Genomic DNA, 23,975 nt, shown 5'->3' with positions numbered 1-23,975 from the left:
GATGAGAGTGTGAATGTGAGGATTGGTAGGGCGCAGCGTAGCGATAACGAACTTAGGAAGTTCTTCGAATTGGCGCAGCGAGATGAGCTTAATGATTATAAGATTAGGTATGGCCTATTGTTTAAACAAGACGAAGGGGAAATGCGATTAATTGTACCGAAATCAATGATCACCGAAATAATTAGGCGTGTTCACGAAAATGGGCATTTCTCAGCGGCAAAAACGGAAACGTTAGTGAAACGGAATTATTGGTTCCAGAATATGCGCTCAAAAATTGAAAAGGTTGTACGTACTTGTGTAAGTTGTATTTTAGCGGAACGAAAACAGGGTAAACAGGAAGGATTCCTTAATCCTATTGAAAAGGGCAGCATACCGCTGGACGTATATCACATAGATCATCTGGGACCGCTAAATTCGACGAAGAAAAATTATAGACATATCTTAGTGGTAGTAGATGCTTTTTCTAAGTTTGTGTGGTTGTACGCGGTTCGGTCAACAAATACAGCCGAAACTCTAGATAGGCTTCGAAAGCAGGCGGCGATATTCGGAAACCCGAGAAGGATCATATCGGACCGCGGCACCGTCTTTACTGCGCGTGAGTTTGAGGAGTATTGTAAAGAGGAAGGTATTGAGCACGTAAAAATTACAACCGGTGTGCCTAGGGGAAATGGGCAAGTTGAAAGGATAAACAGAACCCTTATTCATGTTCTTACCAAGTTAGCGGCGCCAAAACCCCAAGACTGGTACAAATATTTGGGAAGGGCACAACAGTGCTTAAATGCCGTTCCAAATCGCAGCACAGGGACGTCCGCTTTCAACGTCCTTTTTGGAGTGCATATGAGAGTAAGAAATGATCCACAAATTCGAGAAATTATAGAGACCGAGTGGCTACGGGAGTTTCAAAAAGATCGCGATGAACTCAGAGATGCTGTTCGAGACCAGTTGCAGAAAGTGCAGCGGGAAAATATGAAAACATATAACAAACGACGTAAGGAAGCAAAACGATATAACGAGGATGACTTGGTGGCAATCAAGCGAACGCAATTGGCACCAGGCTTGAAGCTGGCATCGAAATACTTGGGTCCGTATCAGATAATAAAAGCCTTGCGTAATGATCGATATGTGGTGCGTAAGGTAGGCGAATCGGAGGGCCCTTTACAAACTTCTACATCGGCGGATCACATGAAACCGTGGGTCGAAAGTATAAACGTCGGATTGAGTGATAGTGAGTCGAGTGACGATTAGTGATTATTGTGGCAGACGTGTAAATGGATATGAGTAAATGGAATTGATGCGAATGAATGAATGTGAAACGAAACGGTATTTGAGGACAGATACCGCTGCAGAATGGCCGTGTGTAGGAGACGGTAAGCGTCGCCGTCTTATCTTTTGGGTCTGCCGACAAAGACGCTATATATCTAATATCGGTTAGATTTTAAGTAACCTGATACAACGGACGAAATAAAGGACGGTGTGAATGCGACGAATGAATGCACGGGCGACAAAGAGTAGTGAGTGTTGAGCGTTGTAAGAGAGAGGATCTGCGTTTTGTAATAACGATTAGAAATTGTAATAAAACTGTTTTTCCCATTAAAAATCTACATATCTATGAGTTTTAACATTTATTTTACATCTATTATTATTTATTAGACGCAGGTTCCAGAGTGATAGTTATCGTAAAAGCATTCAAAACAATAAATTTTTTCACATCTCGCGCAATAAATGAAAGATGACATAAAAAGGTTACATAAACAACGATTTTTTAAAAGATCTGTTGGAAAACAAACCTGATGAACGTTTAAAAATATTTCTCTTTATTTGGTTTTAATAAGGCGTGAACCTAATATTATATCTACATAAAATTGTTAATGATTAGAATATATACGAATGTCATTTGTTAGTATATTGAAGATTTATCTATTTTTATATACCTGTTAAAAAATAAAATGTTAACTGTAATTCAAGTAATCAATTTTCCTTTATTATTTGCGCAAGATGTTCAAAAATTTATTATTTCTAATTTTTTTGTAATAAATAATTTTCCCTTTCCTGTATATATTTAAAAGTTATAAAATATGAAAAAAAAATTAGAAAACGGATAGAAAAAAATTATTAAAAAACACTATCCCCACGAAGGATCGAACACTGACTAACGCCGCGAGAAGCGAGAACGCTACTACTGACGCTAGCGCGCCACCTGATGCACAGTCGGAATTAAGATAATATAAACATATATACAACAAAAATCAAAATTTTAAACCTTTTTCTCTAAAATGGCTGCACATTTTGAAAAACCCTTTACCACGATAACACCCTAAAAGTAAACTACTAATATACCAAAGCTCGTTAAGATCTGTGGGGGTCCCAGTGTAAGGTCCCAGTGTAAGGTAAGTAGTAAAAAGCGCGGATGTGTCCATGCGCAACCCCTTAAACTTAGTAAAGAGCGCGGTTGTGTCCATGCACAACCCCTTCAAACTCACCCATCGGTAGTTGGAAGCACACTACAAAAAAGAAACAGCTCTCACTTCAATAAGGCCAATATGGCGTCCTTTCCTTTACCAGAACGAACATTTTTTCTCGCTATCCAGATCTGGTCTGCCGCGTGCGCCCTTGAGACCCAGGCTCCACGCACGCATCTCGCCTCCCACATACCTCAAGACGCACGCACATGTATTTTGCAGGCTAAAGGCGGTCCTACATGTATCTCTAATGCCCCCACGCGCCCTCAGGACTCAACTAAGGCAATCGTGACCAGTCCTATCTAGGGTCCTAATACGGACCAATCTAATGTCACAACGCCGTCGCTACCTAACCTATTCCGCGCACAATACAAAACGGTCAAGTACCCTAATTTCACCGAACATCCCTCCCGCCTTCGTCAAACTGACAAACCAAAATTAGCTGTTATAAATTGAGTATCTTAAGTGGGTGTAGCTGCTAATCTCAGGGGGCAGAGCCGCGCAATGTGTCGCTGGCGTGAAGAAGTAGCGGTCTTTACGGTTACCACTCGAACCAAGCCATCGGGGCCAGGTGCACCTCTGTGACTCTACCTAAGGGCAATTTTGAGGGGGGTTATCGGTCGTCACGTACTAACACAAGCTGACCTACTCTGAAGTTTTCGCAAGGATCCCTCTATTTTTCTCGACACTGCAAGTGCGCCAAATACTCGATTGACCAACGTTTCCAGAAATTATTTCGAATGCGCTGAAGAAGTTGAAACCTACCTCACCGGTTCTCGGTAATTTTGGTAAATCGGCGTCCTGAATCAAAGTAGAAACTCCCTCATTGAGAAAATGTGAAAGAGTGAGCGCCCGCAGAAGGTCGGTATCCAAACTCAGCGGCCCTAGAGGACGAGAATTGAGGCAAGCTTCGATTTCCACGAGGATTGTGGATAACTCCTCAAAGGTGAGCGTATGCTCCCTTATGACTCTCTTTAAATGGTGCTTCACTGATTTGACTCCGGCTTCCAACAACCAACCATAATGTGGAGCACTGGGTGGAATGAACTTCCAGTTCGTTCCGCCGTTGGCAAGAAGAGATGCCACTTTCTGATAAAACTCCGAAGCACGGACGAACATAATCCTAAGCTCTTTATCAGCCCCCTGGAAATTAGTAGCATTGTCGCTATAAAGATTCTGACAAATACCTCGACTACCTACAAATAAACGATACGCAGCTATGAAGGAATCAGAGGTTAAGTCGCTAACAAGCTCGAGGTGAATAGCTCGAGTAGCAAAACAGACGAACAGTGCAATGTAACCCTTACTGGAACGATTTCCGCGACCCTTTGACATACGCACCTGTACCGGACCTGCATTATCGAGACCGGAATTCGCGAAAGCCCTACTTCCTACCACTCGATCCAATAGTAGCTCACCCATAAGCTAATGAGCTAATTGAGGCCTAGCTCGTTGACAAGGTATACAAGCTCGAATAGCCGATTTAACTAGCCGATTTCTGCCTAATATTCAAACTTGGACATCAGATAACTCGAGTTCAGGGTTGGACTCCATGGAGACACTGGTGGTTTGCATGCCGCACAAACAATTGACTAAGGTATGAATTCTGGGGCAAAAATTGGGGGATGCTTCCGCTCGAAAGATATTGCGAAAGCCCTACTTCCTACCACTCGATCAATAGTAGCTCACCCTAAGCTAATGAGCTAATGAGGCCTAAGCTCGAATAGCCGAATTTAACTAGCCGATTTCTGCCTAATATTCAAACTTGGGACATCAGATAACTCGAGGTCAGGGTTGGATCTCCATGGAGACACTGGTGGTTTGCATGCCGCACAAACAATTGACTAAGGTATGAATTCTGGGGCAAAATTGGGGGATGCTTCCGCTCGAAAGATAAGTAAGAACTAGCCAAACGACCTCCTACTCGTAAGAGACCGTCATCCTCATTCATGAAGTGATTTAACTTAGAAAGGCGATTGCCTTTCGGCAATCTCTTGCCCGCCGTCAGGATTCCTATCTCCGTCGCGAACGCTGTTGCCTGAACTAGACGAAATGACCATCACTCGAGCGTCATATATCTCAACACTGGTAATAAAATGTGGTGAAGAACTTGTATCTATTAGTTGACGATTTCGTACCCGAAGAATTGGGCGCCTGCAGTACGCAACAAATCTTAGAAGTTTAGTTAGGGAGGAGAATCGGTCAGGATTTCGGGCTCATTTGGGCTATAACGAACATGGTTCATTCGAACAGCTTCGCTCGAATGTGGCCACTGGACGGAGGGCATGGAAAGCCATGCCGGACCCTGCCACCATAGAGCGCTCATAGCTAACTCTTCCGGTGGAACTCCTCGCGATGCCAAATCGGCAGGATTTTCCTTAGTCGGAACATGGGACCAGGTAGCTGAAAGCAGTTGAGTTTGAATGAGCGAAACACGATTGGCGACAAAGGTTTTCCAATGGCACGGATGTTTAGGAAGCCAAGTAAGCACGATCTGACTATCTGATCAGGCAAAAATTGGACATTTCTGTAGAAAGTTCAAACTAGTTAGATGAAGAAAAAGCTTAACAAGAAGAGCTGCTCCGCAAAGTTCTAAATTAGGAATACTCACAGTCTTAACAGGAGCTACCTTTGATTTAGAAGCTAATAACGACATGCGAAACTTCCCATGACCCTCGTCAATACGCAAATATACCGCTGCGGCGTACGCACCCGAAGAGGCATCCGCAAAACCGTGTATCTGACAAGATGATTCCGAGCTATTTCCTAGCCACCTCCCTACTGATAAACACGGCAATGTAACTAGCCCTTGACAATACCTATACCAACGTTCACGGATTTCCGACGGTAACGGCGCGTCCCAATCACATTTCAACAGCCACATGTCCTGCATCAATATCTTGGCACCAACGGTAATCGGTGAAAGCCATCCTAAGGGGTCGAATAAACGCGAGATATTTGATAAAACCGATCTTTTAGTATGGGCGGCAGCCATGTCATCCAGGCTAGCCGAATCGAACCTAAATTCCTTCTGTTCCGGAACCCTGCGTACGCCTAGTGTTTTAACCGTCTGATCATTTCGATCGATTTCTCCGCGACCTGTCTTACTGCATCTGGAAGTACTTCTGGATAATTCGCGGCCCACTTATCAAGCTGGATCCCATTAAAAACTAAGAGCTCTACAATTTCTACCCTCTTTCTAACCGCCGTCAATATGTCGTCCGCTCCCGCGAAGATATCGTCGACATATGTCTCTGTCTGCAAACAACGGGCTCCGAGCGGGAACCGCGTACCTTCATCCTGAACTAGCTGCGAGAGGGTGCGGATGGTAGGTAGGGAGCGCAAGCTATGCCATAAGTGACCGTATTGAGTCGGAATTCCACCGGCTTCGATGAAGCGTCGGGTGACCAGATAATTCGTTGGTAGTCCTGATGCTCCTGAACAACTGGAATCTGTCTGAACATCTTGACAAGATCCGCAATGAAGACAACTAGGTACCTACGCCAATTAAGTAAAATTAACGAGAGATCGCTTTGCAACGGGGGACCTGTTGGTGAATAAATGGCATTACGATGACCAGGCGTCAGAGTCCCGTAAGGTCAAAGACAGGGAGGTGTCTATAATAGCCTGGAAACCATGCCGTGCAGGGTAATTCATTGATCATCGTTTGATGAAATGGTAGGACTACCATCTAGCCTTAAGAGACCATAGTTACTGGACATGATGCGTCACTTATAGCCTCTCACGTTCAAGTTGTACACATTGCCCCAACGTGGCACCGCTGGAAACTTCCTCTATAGAAGGCTAAAATGGGGCAGCGGCCCTACGGTTAGCTTCGAATCCGTAGGGTATGAATAAAGAGGCTCGGCTCTGAAGGGACTAGCAACTTCTTCAGGGCTTAAAATAAGGAAATAAACAAGATAAAAACTCGGAAAATGAAGCCTCGGACGAGAGCGAACAAGGCCCCACTCGCTCGGGACAGAATATGGGGGCCACTAATAATGACCACGGCCGCGTACCAGAGCAGTACGTAGTATAGTTGCCCTTCCAGAAAGTGTTATGCAATACATGTCTCCACACTGGGAAGGGCAACTACATGGCACTGTCGTCGGATAATTTAATATCGCACCTGAACGAGCACAAAGTTTGTCTCGTATATAAGTGCTCTAGGTGCGTTAAGAAATATACAAGGAGCATCCAGCGCAGTGCCATATGCCCAAGTGCACTGGGCCGACACCCCTGAATAATAACAGGCATATGTGCTCCGAATGTGGGGAGAATTTTAAAACAAAATCCGGACTGTCCCAACACCAACGATACCGGCATACGGCTATCAGAAATGAGGCCACAGCAGCTGAAACCGCACAAGGTGAGCAGGCATTAAAGAAAGGAAAATATTGAATAGGTATCGCAGGGAGGATGCAAAAAGTAGATTACCACGTAGATTACTATTTAATAATTATATGATTTATTAATATCACAAAAATAGAGTATTAGATGAAATGATGTGCGTCGTGTGAAACAACGGCAAAGAATAGGACGCGTGACACGTGCACGCGAGGAACGATAAGAGCTTATCGAAGAATGCCTTGAATTGTCACGCGGCACGAGTTACGAACCTTAACTGCGTTCGCTAATACTCCCCCTCGATTCAGGAAGCTTTCCGATCGGAATCTCATCTTCGCAACGCCTAGGAGATCTAGACACTTCAAATGCTTCTGTCTTTGCACGCCCTTGGTCAAAAATCGGCAGCCATGTTCTCTGTGGATACGTACTTTATTCCAATTTTTCCACTATCAAGAACTCTCGTACATAGTGATAACGAACGTCAATATGTTTACTTCGGTTGTGAAATACCGGATTTTCTGCAAGTTTTCGTGCGCCATTATTGTCGCAGTAAATTTCGACTTTTTCTTCTCCGAAACCGAGATCGGCAAGAAGGCGTTTCAGATACACAGCCTCTCTAGCCGCATCGGACAGAGCCATATACTCGGCCTCTGTTGAAGACAGAGCTACTGTCTTCTGCTTCCTGACCTCCAACGTGTTGGAACAGCCTCCGAGAAGAAATGCGAAGCCTGTGCATGACTTCCTATCGATTGGGCAATTCCCCCAATCAGCATCGACGAAACCTTCCAGTGTTTTTCCCGTGCGGTGAAACTTCAGTCCAACGTCGCCTGTCCCCTGGAGGTATCTAAGAACTCTTTTGCAGCCGTCCAGTGTTCAGCTCTATAACAGTCGTTGTATTGACTGAGATAGCTAACCGCGTAGGCGATGTCTGGGCGAATGCATACGGCCAGGAACATGAGCGATCCGATAAGTTCGCGATACGGAAGTTTCTTCTCTTCGGGACTTGGTTCGCCTTCAATCCGTTGAGGCTTCGTTCCGGGATCCAGTGGTGTCGATACGCTTTTTGATTCTAGTATTCCAAATCGTTCAAGAACGTCTTTGATTTATCCCGTCTGACGAACTGTGATTTCGTTTCTGCTTCGGTTAAATTCCATCCCAAGACAATATTTGACTGCTCCAAGATCCGAGACTTCGAAAGTTTTCGAGAGGTGTTAACCGAAATCGGAGATTTCTTTGTTATTCCGCGAAGCGACAAGAATGTCGTCCACGTACACACAAATTAGGAACAAATCCTTTCCACTGCCCTTGAAGTACACGCAGGGGTCCGCTGAAGATTTCCTTGCCACATACTTAGACAGTTCTTTTTCGAGTTTCTTGTACCAGCAGCATCCTGCCTGACGTAAGCCGTACAGTGCCTTTTTCAATAAGCAAACCTTGTTTCCTTCGTTCAAGGAACTCAGCATTTTTGAGGTTTTTCTTCTGATGTCGCTGTTTCCGGGTTCCTCAAGGATGATTCTTTTGGGGGCCTCGGTCGTGTGCTCCAGAACCTCCATGTAGACCTTCTCCTCGAGCACCCTGTTCAGGTACGCCGTTGCGATGTCAAACTGATGCACGGTCATCCCGTTCTCTACTGCGAGGGCAATCATAGTTCTAACTGAGCCGAGTCGCGCCACGGGCGCGAAGGTCTCCCAATGATCAATCCCAAATCGTTGAGCGAATCCTTTCGCAACCAGTCGAGCCTTTCTTCGAATCAACTCTCCGGCGTGCCCGTATTTGTTCCGCAGCACTATTAGACAACTAATGACCTTTTGTTCCTTGGGTCTCTCGGTGATAATCCAGGTGTCGTTCTTTAAGATGGACCTGATTTCGGAGTCGATTGCCTGGTACCATTCGTCGGCGTAAAGGCCATGGACAGCGTTGTCCAGTAGTATTTCGGTTAGATACTCGTTTTCTTCGACTCAGTTCTTAGTGATATTCCTTTCTGGGTCACCCAGAAAGACAAAGTTCTCGGAATTCCCATGAATTTCACGTCTCGAGCGATGTTTATGCCCAAGCAGGCAATAAATATCAAGAAAGTCCTTACCCCTATAACAAAAGTGGAGGTAAGGAAAAGGCTCGCCCGAATAAAGCTGGAATCAGCAGCTGGCCCGGATAATTTCAGAAAGGGTCAGCTCCTCCACGGGGATACAATCAAAATTCTCCGGAAGTTCTACAACATTGTGCTTATCAATGGTAGACTTCCCACCCCGTGGAGGGAGAATAGAACCACTTTAATTAGGAATGATGGGAGGGACCCACAAGATGCTAAGAACTATCGTCCCATCACAATAAGCTCTATTCTAAGTCAATTATACTGGGGAATAATCGACCAGAAAATAAGGGCTAAAGTTGTAAAAACACCCCGGCAGAAAGGGTTCACTGCCGAGAATGGGTATTATAATAACGTGCACATCCTAAACGAAGTCTTGCGACACGCTAAATAAAACGATGGCCTGGTCGTAGTGCAACTGGACGTGTCTGAAGCCTTCGACACAGTAGCACATGAAATTATTGGGGCCGCACTACGAAGAAAGGGTCTTCCTAGATACCTAATAAGCCACATAGAGGACTCTTACAAGGATGTGCACACAATTATTAGTTGTGGAAAATAAAAGGTCGACATGAATAAAAGATCATACAATTTCCAACCCCAGTTATCTAAAGAAAACTATGTTAGGTCTTGTTATCATTGTCCTGTTTCCTTATACTTGTGGATTAGTTGCTTATGACTGTTCCAAGGGGGATACAAAAAATCATTTCTTAATAGGAGATGTGTCAACATGCTCAAACTATTCTTCTAGCACAACTGTCACTGAGCCATGGTCCGGTACTATTCTTCAGGTCCCAAAAGATACTATTAGTCTTCATAAAAGTGTAGGTTATTGATGAAATCCACCACAATGTACTGCACATATTATCAAAATCCCACTCAGTTGGAAAAGCCAACTGATGACATAGAATTGAACCCCTACAAGATAACAGAAGAAGCTTGCTTACAGGCTTGGAACACACAAGAATTTTACCACATGAACTTAAAGATCAAGGTCACCCCAGGGGAAGTAATTCCTATTTTTGTTGGGGTCGATATTGATAGTAATGGGTTTTGCAAGACTTCGAAGGGCCCTAGCAAGGTGTATAAGGGTCGACTTGAGTTAATATGGGTCAAAGTACTGGAGCAAACAAATATCCTAAAGAACCCTCGTTCTAGACAAATGGATGGAGAAACTCTGCATTGATCTGCAACAGGCTTGACATCCTCTACTCAGGGAGTGCTGGTAGTAATCAGTAATGCACCCCCGACCTCTAAATGTATTTGGGAGTCTTTATATCAGGGGGATGGATCTTTTAAAACTTACTAGAATAGGAAAAGATATTTGATAATAGAAGCACTTACAAGTGGATTTGAACTATATAGGAGTGTTACCATATGTGGATTAAATTTGTTAACCACCAAAGATCCATCAATCTACATCTCTAATACTACTTCTATCAGGGTTCGCAAGGCTAATATCAATTTTAGTGGTTGATTCAATAGCTTTATCAATTCTGGTTACTTGGGGATCCAATTAAAAGTAAATGAGCTATTGAGATCAACTGGGGAGGAGTTATTAGAGAATCAGTGTGTGATTGAATATATGGTGAGACAGAATATAATGCAACTGGCATGGAAACATACCAGTGTAGCTGCTAAGAACTTGATAGGAGAATTAGGATGGTCACTAATTGTTGCAGGAGACGGTTTAGTTTTAAAGAAATGATTAGAAGTCCCTGTAATAGTAAATACTCAAGTGAAGTGTTTCACTGATACACCTGTGAAGACTAAAGATGCAAATTTGTCCATGTTTATGGACCCTTTAACTAGGATTTTATATAAAACAAGTCATGCTATTACATGTGGGGATAACTCTAACCCTATATTCAAAATCAAAGACACATATTATCAATTAAATCCTAGTTTAAATAGAGTCAGAGACCTTAAACCTCTTTCCAGTAGGCTGAGAAAGGATGACTTAATAGAGGGTCAAGTCGGAGAAGGTATCTATCCCTCTGAATTGTTCTTTGTCACGTCCTAGTGACGACTTGTTATACCAAAACGTACTATCCGGTGGTTGTGATTTGTCCTCCTGTCACATATAGGAAATTTTTGTTTAATTTTCTCGCTTATATATTTTTAGTTGCATTTGCGTATTGTTACGATACGATTATTAGGGTAACTTACCTTTATATAACAAATAACTATAAATACTATTTGTATTAACTTATATTACATTCGCTATAAATTCTATTTGTATTAAACACCTTTATGAACGACCATCGATAATTAACATTTTGACAGCATACGGTAACAATAAAAAACATGTGTCAATTGTCGTTCATAGAGAAACCTGCCTTACCGACAGCTAAAGTCGGTAAACAGGTAGTATGATAAGTTGAAGTCGGTAATACCGACTTCGTGCTCTTACATTACCGACACTTATTATTTAACATTTGGTTAATATAACAATTATTATTAGCGTTTATATTTAATTAAATAGTTAGTGCAAATAACATTATTATATATTTTATTTATTCGAGAATAAACTTTAACAATTATTAAAAATTAATAAAACAAATAATTAATAACAGTTATATTAAGTAATAATGTTAGCCTGCATATAAATTCCCACAGTCGTAATAAATGCTCACGTGGAATGAAAAGAGATCTTTTAGCTTAAGTATAAGGCTCACGTGCAGTTCCGAGAATTTCTGCCTGATAGTAACTTGACACCTTAGTCGCTACGGAGAATTGGCGGTTGATAGCAACTGATATTTTTCTGAGGCAAATTCCGTTCCCAGCTGACGAAAGCAGTTTAGCGCTTGATAGTAACTAATATTTATTCGCACGTGCAAAATTAAAAGATCAGCACATTCTTTTCCCACGGGATAATAAAAGTCGGTAGTGGAGGAAGCATCTAGCGCGAGTGGGGGTACCTCCCACTCGGCCGTACGGGACTTGACGTGGGGAGCTTAGAAACTCCTCTCCGGCAGTCTACCGGCAACCTATATACTTAATAATTATACATTTTGTGCTCGAGAGTCTCTCTTCCAATATAACAACTTCTCATTTAAGACGAGTCTTTTTCAAGATAGTCTTTTTTATACGTTAACAATTTAATTAACTTGGAAGACAGACTTTCTCATAATACATAATAAATTATTAACAAAAATAGTTAATAATTTATCCAATTTACTATTATTGCTTGATTATACAATTTTTATGTAAGAGTTCGTACACGTCGCGCAGTTATAATTGATTATTACAATTTGCGTACAGTAAACGCACTTTAACACGCAACATTTATAATCCGTGTTACATTTGTAATATATCCGTGTGACAGTTACAACAAGTGATCAAAATTGTGTAAACCACTTGTGCAACTCTTGTTTGTTTTAACATTGAAGAATATACTTTAGTTTTACCTATTAATCAAGTGATATTCATTTAATAACAAACCCTTTTTACACCGAAATCCTGTGACTACCTAAACAACGCAATTGATTCTAAGGAGCTTGGGTCCGTGGATTATCGGCATTCAGCACAAATCGTATTTTCTAAAGGACATATTCATCTATATCAAGGGTAAGTACCTCTCATCCATCTTGACCTTACAAGTTATTGGCACATGTTGGCTTTTCTAAGATCATCTAGCCCAGATCCCTGGTAAAGTACCGGCTGATCGGACTGACCAAAAATAGGGCAACATAGTTCTAAACCGTGTAAATTTTCTAAATTTAAAAGAAATTGACCGGGATAAGAAACGTATTTTTGTTTTTTTTTGTGGAGTTCCTCGTTTTACTGCGGGGACGTCACATCTTCAATATGGAAACCAATTCTGATCATCAAAGTCGGAAAGAAGAGATATCGAGATAACTGCTAAGAGTGGCCATTCATGATCCTCTATTAGAGATCCAGGGTGATTCTCTCATTTCAGCACTCTCACACCATATAATTTCTCCACACCCAATTTATCTTATTTCTATAGTCAGCTTGGCAATCAGTTTAGGATCACTGGTATTAGCAGTTTTGTCATTGTTAGTTATTAAGGAATCTAAACTATGGAAAGTCTTCCAAAAACGTTCTGAAATATATAAGTATCAATCAGCCTTATTGGGGTTAGCTGCCCAGGAAGTTTAATCTATAAAATTTAAATTCCTTAAAGAACAATATAATAAAAACTTATTAGGTTGTTTCTAAATTCCCAGTGAGTGAGAAATCAATAAGCTATGAGTACTAAAATTTATCACCAGTATAGTCGACATCTAGTGAGAGAAAATTGGGACTATACGATCACAGCACTTCTTCATGGAATGATCCCCGACGACCATGATGTTACCATGATGTTAGATCAGCTCAACGAAATGCACCAGGCTTTTCGGACGGAGCATTCGTAGTTAGTGTCTCACTGGCCCCCAGCTCATTTGAATCACCCATACTTTAGCACAAAGGTCCATCTCAAGGAAAATAAGCTGGTGATCAAGGTCAAGCGCATACTAGGACGGCTCTAAGATAAGCTCATGCAGACTACTCAGCCAGCCGCTGCGGCAGCAGGTGGCACTCGAACACGCTCACGACTACCTGAACTGACTGTGCCTACTTTCAGCGGAGATATCCGAAAATGGCCAGATTTCAAGGCCATGTTCGTCTCGGTCATCAGGAGTCGCTCAGATCTTAGCGACTTCGAGAAGTTCCAATATCTTAAGGCCGCAATGAAAGGTGACGCATCAGAGCTAATCCTAAATCTCACGCCAGACTACTCATCGTAAGCCGCAGCGTGGTCACTGCTCAATAACCGGTTCGAGAACAAGCGGCTTATAATTAAAGCTCCACTCGAAAGACTACTCAACCTAAAACCCATGCAGAAGCGGCAGGCCAGCTCACTCTCCAAGTTGCTCAACATCAACAACGAGACGACTCAGGCTCTCAAGCATGCTAACACCGATAAGTGTCTCTTGGTGACGCTCGCCAGTGGGCTGCTCGACCGAGACACGCACGAGAGATGGGAAACATCACTAACATCTTCAAATGAGTTCCCATCACTTAGTCAGCTCATTGAATTCCTCTTGGCTCGGGCTCGCACGTTAGAGACCATAGAGGAGAACGCGACATATACGACAGCTCAGCTCAACGCGTCAAAGACACCGGTTCCCAAGCGCGTCGTTGTCCATCAGGCATCTCAACAGTCCCGAGCCAATTCTCCAAGGCCAGTATAGTCGACATCTAGTGGGAGCATTAGTTCTAGATAAGATTGATTTTTACAGGAACCACCCAGAGAAGGTTAATATTTGATTTAGACATTTGAATGCTGCCTGGATTGCAGATATTTCCTCAGGATTCCATAATGAAGTCAACGTGTTCCATTCGTTTGAAAACTATGTTCAGGATCAGATCAAGGGAGGGCTCATGGATTACTATCAAAGATGGAACTTATGCTGGGATGTACTAATAGAGAGTTTACAGCTACAATTAAACTATTTAACCAGTGGATTGAGGAACAGGGATATATCTTCTGCTCTCAAATTACTTAATTCTCTTAAATCCAATAGTCAACTTCAAGAGGCAGGTCAACATAAATTGTATATCATTAATTTACATAATGCACTAACATTAGAGGCAGAGAAGGGGTTGACTTATCAGAGAGTAGAACAATTACCAGGTGTCAAGTTTTGTGGGGATCATGTAGTATTAGAATCAATTCCAGGGGGCCCCATAATCATCACTTACCAAATGTTTGTTAGTATCACAGACAAGATAGAATCCAGGCTCTCATTGCTCTATAATGTTCTGTATAGTTCTACAACTCCCAGACAATCTCCTTATAATACAGGTCGACTCTTTGAGTCAGTTTATTACCTTTGTGAGCAATGCTATAAGGAGCTTGGTAACACATCCGCAAGATTCTTTAAGATGTTAGAGCCTTTGTGCATAGGGATTTTCTTGAGAGTGTTCCCAGCAAAATGGAATGATCATAATTTCTTCACAGAAATATATAGGTCAGCTGTCAAAAAGGATAGCAGTCCTATGCCCTTCTTAAAGAAATTCATTAGCTTAGGAGAAGAGTATTTAAGTCAAGACGATGTGGAGGGTGTTCCCTATTTGATTGAGCAGTTTGGGCAGGAGAAACTACACAATTGGCCAATCACATCAGGGGAGGAAGGAATGAAAAAGATGTATACATATGAAACTAGTTATAGGAAACTAGCTGATGTAGCAGTCAGAGAAATTGAATCTGACTTCAAAAAGGAATACTTAGTAGCTTACTTTGAAAAAAACAAATTATTATCTAAGGCAATAGAATCGTTTAGAATGCCTAAAAGCATCAAGCAGATTTACAATAATAGGGGACCACCATCTCTCAGAGAGCGTTGGAGAAACTCATCAGCTGACTGGAGTCAACTAGAATTCCGACAAGAAAAGGTCGACATGAAGCTCCAGCGCGGATCAAACACGGACACATATACATATATATATATATATATATATATATATACAAACAAAATTTTTTTTTTTAACTATTGACAACAGCAGATCATCTGCTGACATAAAATGACCAAACATGACTAAACAACATGACATATATATGTAAGTTTAGGGATAAATCCAAACTATAAGGCGACTCGCTAGAGGGAGCTGCTTGACACTCAGACTTTGGCGCTCCGACTGGCGGTGGTGCAATCATTACATGTGATTGGACAGTCGTCCCGCCAATAGAAAGCCGCGACATCCCGGGCAGAGGAAAAAGGGACTAGGGAGCGGGCAGAGGTGTTAGCAACTAAGGAGAGCGGATGGAGAAAAAGAAAGGCACATGTATCCGTTGTAAAGATTTGTTATTCCAACGTTGTTAAAATATATCGTTGTTATTTGTTACACGTGTGATATTAATTCTTGTTATCCGCCTACGTAAAACCTATAATTTCCCTATGCTATTATTTGGCTAATAGAACACGCCACATAATTGGTGACCCCGAACGTCGAACAGAAGTATAAACCACGTGTTCCGATTATAAGCAAAAAAGGGAAAATGTCGGTAAGCCGAACTCCTCTAATTGATAGAAGTGCCCAGGAGGTAGAAAAAATGGATTCAGGAGAATCCGATATAGACGGGATAAGTGAGGCTGGAAAGGAAATCCATGCGAACGAATTCAGGAACGTAAGGCTGCATACATTTTGGCGTAACAGACCAAAATTATGGTTTTCACAGCTAGAAGGAGAATTTGCAGTCTACAGGATTCGGTCAGACGAAATTAAGTATAGCGCAGTCTTGAGGCACTTAGACGAGCAGGTAATGTTAAGTGTGGCAGATATTGTAGAGCAGCCACCTCAGACTGGCAAGTATGAGCGACTAAAGACAGCTCTAATTGAACGCTATACAGATTCTGTAGGAAAACGGCTAAGGTCGCTCCTGGGAGGAATAGAGCTAGATGATAAGACTCCGTCAGTGCTGCTTAGAGAAATGCGTACACTAGCAGGAGGCGATGTACGCGAGGATATGTTACGTACGATTTGGACACAAAGATTACCACAGCGTATACAAGAGCTCCTGGCAATCTCGGACGAGTGCGGTTTAGATAAAATGGCGGCCAGAGCCGACAGGGCTATGGAAGTAACAGCAACACCAAGCATAGCGAGTGTCGATAGCTCCAGTAGAGAGGAGGTTATGCAGTTAAGGGAAGAAGTTGAAGACTGACTGCTACCATAGCCGCGATGTCCAAAAACCGGGGGAAGTCAAGGCAAGCACAACCAACCTGTAGGAGTCGTGCCAAGGCAGACAATAATACTGTAGATGGATGGTGTTTCTACCATAGGCGCTACAAGGAGAAAGCGTTTAGGTGTATTTTACCGTGCAAGGAACCTTACCCGCTTGCCGGTCAGGGAAACGAGTAAAACATCCTGAAATAGGAGCCGTTCAGGACAGTGGCATTTCGCAAAAGAGGCTTCATATTACTGATACTGTTAATAATATCAGGTTCTTGATCGATACAGGGGCTGACATCTTGCTGCTGCCAGTAAGATTTGTTAAAGGCAAACCAAGACGAACAGCGATGCAGTTGTTTACAGCTAACAATGTACCAATTTATACCTATGGTGAAAAGTTGCTGGAGCTGAACTTGCGGTTGCGTAGGCAATTCAGATGGAAATTCTGCGTAGCTGATGTTAACTGTGCGATAGTTGGTGCAGATTTCCTTCACTACTACAATTTAAGTGTAGACCTTCGTAGTAGGTCACTGAAGGACAACCACACCGGGGCAACAAGAGTAGCGAGTTTGACTAGCCAGCCACATATATCGATAATGACAGTCAGATCTACGGATGAACAGTATTTTATGTTAAAGGAATTTGCAGGGCTGACTAAACCATTCACTCACCTAGGGCCGTGTCAGAAGGGAGTAGCTCATTATATCGAGACGAAGGGCCACCAGTAGCCTATCCCTTCCGCAGGCTTCCCCCTGAAAAACTAGAAGCAGCTAAAGCCGAATTTCGATATTTGGCGGAAATGGGGATCTGCAGACCATCAAAGAGCCCTTGGGCGGCACCGCTGCACTTGGTTCCCAAGAAACAGCCAGGCGTTTGGCGACCTTGTGGAGATTATCGCGGTTTAAATGCTGTCACTAAACCAGATAAATATCCTCTACCGCACATCCATGATTTCGCACACGGGTTATATGGGAAAACCGTGTTCTCGACAATAGATCTGAAAAGAGCATATCACCAAATTCCAGTTGCTGAGTCAGACATCCAGAAAACTGCAGTAACGACACCGTTCGGACTTTTCGAATTCCTTACAATGCCATTTGTCTAAAAAACGCAGCCCAGACATTCCAACGATTTATTAATTCTTTGTTCCAGGATTTAGGCTACGTTTATTGTTACATAGATGATATACTGGTCGCTTCCGAAAACCGGGAAAAACATAGGGAACATCTACGTACAGTACTTAGCAGGTTACAAAAGGCAGGCATTACGATTAACGTAGACAAGTGCAATTTTGAAGCTGATAGGGTGGAATATTTGGGGTATTCAGTTGATAAGAAAGGAGTAAAGCCACTGCCAAAGAGGGCAGAGGCGATAATGAATTATCCTAGACCAAAGACAGTAGTAGAGTTAAGAAGGTTCCTGGGTCTTGTTAATTATTACAGGAGGTGTATTAAAGAGGCGGCACAAGGCCAAGTGAAGCTGACTGAATTTCTCACAGACAGCCGCAAAAATGACAAGCGCCCAGTGCCATGGACGAGGGAAGCGATAGAGGCGTTTGACCGCTGCAAGCAGGCGCTAGCCGAAGCCACAAAGCTAGCACATCCAAAACCAGCCGCACCACTTGTCCTGACCACGGATGCATCAGACGTAGCGATAGGCGCAACGTTAGAGCAAGTCGATGGATATGTAAGACAGCCTTTGATGTTCTTTTCAAAAAAACTTTCGGAGACGCAACGTCGGTATAGCACGTATGACCGTGAGTTACTGGCGATATACGAAGCAATTAAATATTCGAAAGATTTCATCGAAGGAAGGCAGTTAACAATACGTTCGGACCACAAGCCCTTAACTTTTGCATTTCAGCAGAGGTTAAATAAGGCATCACCGCGTCAGGCGAGACAGCTAGAGTTTATTGCACAGTTCTCCACTCAGATTGTCCATGTAGGGGGTTCTGAGAACATTGTGGCAGACGCACTGTCCCGTATAGAAGCTGTCAACGTCCCAGTAATAGTTTCTACAGAAGAGTTAGCTCTCGAACAAAGTAGAGATGAGGAGCTAAAGCACATCTTAGCTAGCAGTTCCAAATTACAACTTAGACCATTTACATTGGCAGGGCAGGAATGTCCATTGTACTGCGAGAGTAGGGAAGAAGCTATTGTACCTTATGTCCCTAAGGTATTGAGGAAAAAGATCTTTGACGTAGTACATGGGCTAGCACATCCGAGTGCAAGGACTACCAGACAGCAAATAAGACAGAAGTTTGTATGGCCAGGGATGAACAAGCAAATCGCGCTATGGTCAAGGACGTGTTTACCCTGTCAGGCAACAAAAATACAACGACACAATAAAGCAATGCCCGACAAAATTGCAATACCAGGTGAACGTTTCCGTCACATTCACTTAGACCTTATCGGGCCATTACCTGTCTGCAAAGGGTTTAGGTATTGTCTTACTATGATAGACCGATTTACGAGATGGCCAGAAGCAATCCCGATTGCTGACATTACAGCAGAGTCAGTAGCAAGAGCGTTTTTCGAGACATGGGTAGCGCGATTTGGAGTGCCTACGATCATCACTACGGACCAAGGATCGCAATTCGAAGCAGAACTGTTCAAAAAATTGACCGAGCTATTGGGGTGTTCGAGAACAAGGTCTTCACCATATCACCCTCAATCAAACGGTATTTTGGAAAGATGGCATCGAACGCTAAAGACAGCGATAGTTTGCCAATTAGGAAAAGAGAAAAATTGGTTAGAAGTATTGCCAATAGTTCTTCTAGGGTTGCGCACAGCTTATAAAGAAGATATCAAATGCTCGACGGCGGAAATGCTGTATGGTTCAACACTCAAACTGCCTGGAGAGTTTTTCGAGGACAATCATTTACGAGTTAAACCGGAAATATTCGTACAGGACCTAAGAGAGCGGATGCGAAGAATTCGCCCTAGAGAGGCAGCACATCACGCAAAGAATGTACCTTTTGTGCATAAAGGGTTGCAGCAAGCAACACACGCCTTTTTAAGAGACGATACGATACGGCAACCACTACAACAACCGTATCACGGCCCTTATGAAATTTTAGCTCGAGTTAACCAGAAGCTTTACACGGTGTTGGTAAAAGGCAAGCCATGCAACATTTCAATCGAGAGACTAAAACCTGCATTTTTAGATGTTACAGAATTCCAGCAGGACACAGCGCAAGCTTCGCAGGTCCCTGAGTTAAGAACATACCCGGGCGCTAAAGCCAAACAACGAGTCAACTTGTAGAACTCTGGAGGGGAGTACTTTGGCGCTCCGACTGGCGGTGGTGCATCATTACATGTGATTGGACAGCCGTCCCGCCAATAAAAGCCGCGACATCCCGGGCAGAGGAAAAAGGGACTAGGGAGCGGGCAGAGGTGTTAGCAACTAAGGAGAGCGGATGGAGAAAAAGAAAGGCACATGTACCCGTGTAAAGATTTGTTATTCCAACGTTGTTAAAATATATCGTTGTTATTTGTTACACGAGTGATATTAATTCTTGTTATCCGCCTACGTAAAACCTATAATTTCCCTATGCTATTATTTGGCTAATAGAGCACGCCACAAGACCAAGCTCAAGTCGCCTGGCCGTGGCTTTTGAGAGTCGTAACTACGTGAGACGAGAAGTAAACTCGTAGAGATATTTTTGTTATAATCTATGTGTATTGATTTAAGTTATATTCGTTTTAATCATAATAAACGAAAGCTGTACATATTGTTGATTCAGTTTCAACTTAGCATCAAAAGTTGTACTAATTGTTCAACCGTAGTTACCATCATTACCAAGGCAAAGAAATTGTCTTATATATATATATATATACGCTATAAATTTTACAAAATTGACAAAAGTAAGACTCCCCTCTTAAAGAAGACTAAGAACAAACATATGTTCGCTAAATTATTCTAGTCATAAGTTTACAAAAGGAAATAAGTTCCTGTTAAAAGATTTGGTAAACCTGATTCGGTGCAAGTCGTAAGGTCCTCATACAAGGGAGCAAAATCGGACACGGCGGCAGAGCTAGTGCTTAGTGGGTAGCATGGGCGGATGCCTCTACGAGGTCTCCCTAGAAACGGAAATAAACCGGCTAAACCCCGCTACTCCAAAATGGAGACTCTGTTAAAATCTAATTTTTCTGAGTTCCTGCAAGAATTCATTGGCAGGTCAGTTAGACGGGTTTCCTCCAAGGAAATGGAGCTCGGACAAGAGTCTAGTAAGTATGAAGAAGCAAGGTAAAGAGGCGGTAATTGTTGAGGCAGCTGTGCACAGGGAGTGCTCGAAAAAGTTATCTCGCCGAGCAGCTACAAAGCCAAGTCAAGTACCCTAATTTCACCGGACATTCCTCATGTCTAAGAGTAAGTTATTCTTGATCAGAAAGTCAGCCCCAAGGATCGACTAAGGTACATCAGCTACAATGAGTGGCCAGTGAAAATAACGTCGCAATCCCAGATCTATGTCAGCAGAGTATGTACCAAAGGTGGGAATCGGTGTCATGTTGGCTGCAAAAAGAGTGAGATTAGGATCACAAGCCCGTCTCTTGAATATACGTACCGGTATCAGTGAGATAACTGATCCAGAATCAATCAAGTATCGCTGGTGTGTTTTTCTGTCATAGAGGTGTAACCGTATATCTCCTAAGATGTTAGCGGTGCTGAAAACGCTATCACGGTCACCGCACGAACCGGTGATAGCGTAGTTAGTTTCCCTGGTTGGTCCTTGTGGAACGAGTACATGGAGATTTACAACGGGTTGCTCTGGCACTGAATTTCCGGTGATAATAACAAGCACCGTCATTCCTAGGACGTGGAAATCGATTTCTTGTGCGTAATAGATGTTCCATTTGATTTTCCAGCATTCTAAGAGAGCGTCTCATGTCTTATATGTACCTGAACATTCAGGATCCGTACAACGTCTGCTTGGAGGCACTAAGCGACTGTTCGTTGGGTGTGCGGCTATAACAAGAGAACCTTAATCGCCTATCATTAATTCGTCTGCCAGTTCAGTCTGTTCATCCAGTGAAGTTGCCTTCAGTACCCTTAAAAATCTGACAATAGCTGATGGTAGTAGTGACAGCATTTTAACACGGAGAACGTCCTCGAACAACAACCTGTTACCACCCAAGGCCTGTAATTGCCGTAACAGCTAAGTATTCTCCTTATCTCCTAACTGGATATTCGCTAGTGCCTTATGCAGTCGTTGGTCTGCAGAGTCAGAAAATCGTTTAATTAACTCCGTTTTCAAATGAACATACCTCTCCTCTGCTGGCGGATTGTGCAATATGTCCTGGACTTCCAGAATGATTTCAGGGTCTAACGAGATAAACAAATGATGGTATTTGCTGGCTTCGCTGGTAATGCGGTTCGCCAGGAACGTGGATTCCACCTGAACGAACCAAAATCTCGGCTCAGGCTTCAAAAATGGTGAAATCCTCATGTTAGCCACCGATTCCACGGACGCGGACGTGCCTGATGTGTCTCCCAAAGATAAGGATGCGTGTTCTTCTTCCGTAGTCATTGTCCCGTCGATCCGATCTGTGTCGACCTTCTTGGGCGAATTTTGCAAGGGCTTTTTACGAAATGAACGTGTGTGGTAAAGTACTTTTGTAGTCTGCAGTAGTAATTTTAAATCGAGATTCCATGTAAGCTCAATATGCAGTTACGCAATATCGCGTGCGATAAAGAACGAAGAGAAAAAAAAACCTCGATCACGTCGGCTTACACGCGGTTTCGAGTAATCTGTACGGATCTCGTAAGTTTGCACGCGGATGAACCGGTTTAGGAAATCTATTAAGATCACGTTGGCAAACACGTGGTTGCACGTGGCTTCGATAATCTTTTCTGATCACGTCAGGGTAACCAATTGTCGCGTGTTCAATGATATTCAAAAAATAATAAACTCACTAGGAAAAATATTACATGAATATTTTTATTTTAAACGTATCAGGAAAGACTTATACAAAATATATAACAAACTTAACAAGAATCTCAAAAGGTAAAGGAAATAGGAACTTGTGTTATCATTCGGTCGCTGCTAGTGAGTACGCGCGTAACTCGCTCGGTAGTTGGAACGGAAGAGAGCGAATGGCAGCGGTTATTCATGCATGTGGGCTTTTTTTAATATACGGTTTCGCCACCAGAGGCGTGACGGTAAGAGTGCCGGGGGCACCAAGCTTTGGAGCGCAAAAAAGTTGGCATAGAACCTCCAGAACTCAGAAAAATGAAGATATACATTTAATTGTAAGCGATCTGTTAAATCAAAATCCATATTTGCTATGTCCTTTAATTATTTATTTAATTATTATTTAAAATAAAAAATTTGAAAATTTTTTTTTTTATTTCTCAGTCAGTTTTATTTCTCGTTCTTTATTCACTTTTGGAAAGGAGCGATCTCAATGAAAAAATTTCTAACAAAGCTATTAAACTCTCCGGTGCTACCGCCATGTCCGAGGATCTCTTCTTCAACGAGAGAGAGTACAATGTCTTTGCCTTCTTCTGCCCGTTAAAGTTACGACAAATGTAGGTATGGTTTCCTTAAAATGTTGCATCAGAGCCTTTGTCCTGCGAGACACGGCGTATTCCTTTTTCTTTCTTTCTTTCTTTACATACAAGGTCGGAAGAAAGAAGGGAAAGTAACGGGTTGAGCGAAGACAATGTTTCTAATGACCCTTTATTGTCATGCTGGTATTGCAAATTATAGTTTCAAGTAGAAATAGACGTAAAACTCGCTTGACTATAGGAGAACCTTGAAAAAAGAAAAAAGGAGAAATGAGAGCCTTAACCTAGTTTAGCTCGAATCCTCAGTGTGGGATAGCCAAAACGAAGAGTACTTGCCTTCTCAATTTTTCGAACACCAGACAGAAATTAATATATATTTAAAATCATACAAATATTAATTTGTCGTTTTAAAAGGAGTTTTAATTCACAATAACCTTAATAAACTTTTAACTCAACTTCACAAAAATTATATTTGAAAATGGCATCCGAACAAAGACGCGTCAGTTCCGACACACCATTGTCCTTCGAAGATTTAGCAACAATCGAAGAAGGGATTATTGAAAAAGAGTTGATGCTAAATAAGAAAGTGGATGAAATTGTACAGTGGCGGGAAAACTTTTTAGAATGCAGACCGAAGCTAACAAGCAGGCAGTCTACCGGAACAATTCGATCAGTCTACTGCTATACTTTTATTAATTCGACATCTATTACTAAGTTTGCTACGTATGTAACCGAGTTTTTGTATTTTGATAATTGTTCTTAATCATTACATTTATAAAAGTTTTACTACATTAGCTACTATCTGTGAATTGTTTTAAACCAACAAACTAAGCTCCTTTTTGCACCTGATTCCGTGTACCTATCATCTCTTACTCATTACAAGGTTT

At 42.4% G+C, this 23,975-nt stretch overlaps 3 protein-coding genes across 3 annotated transcripts; 2 read left to right on the top strand and 1 right to left on the bottom strand.

The window, feature by feature from the left end:
* Positions 1 to 3,104: 3,104 nt before the first annotated feature.
* LOC122525758 lies at positions 3,105 to 3,881 on the bottom strand. The gene has a single exon (XM_043648684.1). It carries the CDS (start codon positions 3,879 to 3,881, stop codon positions 3,105 to 3,107), a length of 777 nt encoding a protein of 258 aa, XP_043504619.1.
* A 12,023-nt stretch (positions 3,882 to 15,904) lies between these two features.
* Positions 15,905 to 16,570, top strand: LOC122525757. Its single transcript, XM_043648683.1, has one exon. The coding sequence runs from the start codon at positions 15,905 to 15,907 to the stop codon at positions 16,568 to 16,570; it is 666 nt and encodes a 221-aa protein (XP_043504618.1).
* Positions 16,571 to 18,625: 2,055 nt separating this feature from the next.
* Positions 18,626 to 19,881, top strand: LOC122525755 (uncharacterized protein K02A2.6-like). Its single transcript, XM_043648682.1, has 3 exons — positions 18,626 to 18,632; positions 18,692 to 19,258; positions 19,370 to 19,881. The coding sequence occupies exons 1-3, from the start codon at positions 18,626 to 18,628 to the stop codon at positions 19,840 to 19,842; spliced, it is 1,047 nt and encodes a 348-aa protein (XP_043504617.1). The 3' UTR covers positions 19,843 to 19,881.
* The last annotated feature ends 4,094 nt before the right edge of the window (positions 19,882 to 23,975 follow it).

This window comes from Polistes fuscatus, unplaced genomic scaffold (assembly GCF_010416935.1).
Source record: "Polistes fuscatus isolate 324 unplaced genomic scaffold, CU_Pfus_HIC Scaffold9, whole genome shotgun sequence".
Taxonomy (NCBI): domain Eukaryota; kingdom Metazoa; phylum Arthropoda; class Insecta; order Hymenoptera; family Vespidae; genus Polistes; species Polistes fuscatus.
The sequence above is the reverse complement of the archived record's forward strand: the minus strand, read 5'-3'. Positions and strand labels throughout refer to the sequence as shown.

Coding starts and splice junctions, on each gene's coding strand:
- LOC122525757 (XM_043648683.1), top strand. CDS start 15,905: ATGTCGGTAAGCCGAACTCCTCTAATTGATAGAAGTGCCCAGGAGGTA.
- LOC122525758 (XM_043648684.1), bottom strand. CDS start 3,881: ATGGGTGAGCTACTATTGGATCGAGTGGTAGGAAGTAGGGCTTTCGCG.
- LOC122525755 (XM_043648682.1), top strand. Junction 19,259..19,369: donor ATATCACCCTCAATCAAACG/GTATTTTGGAAA, acceptor GGTTGCGCACAG/CTTATAAAGAAGATATCAAA.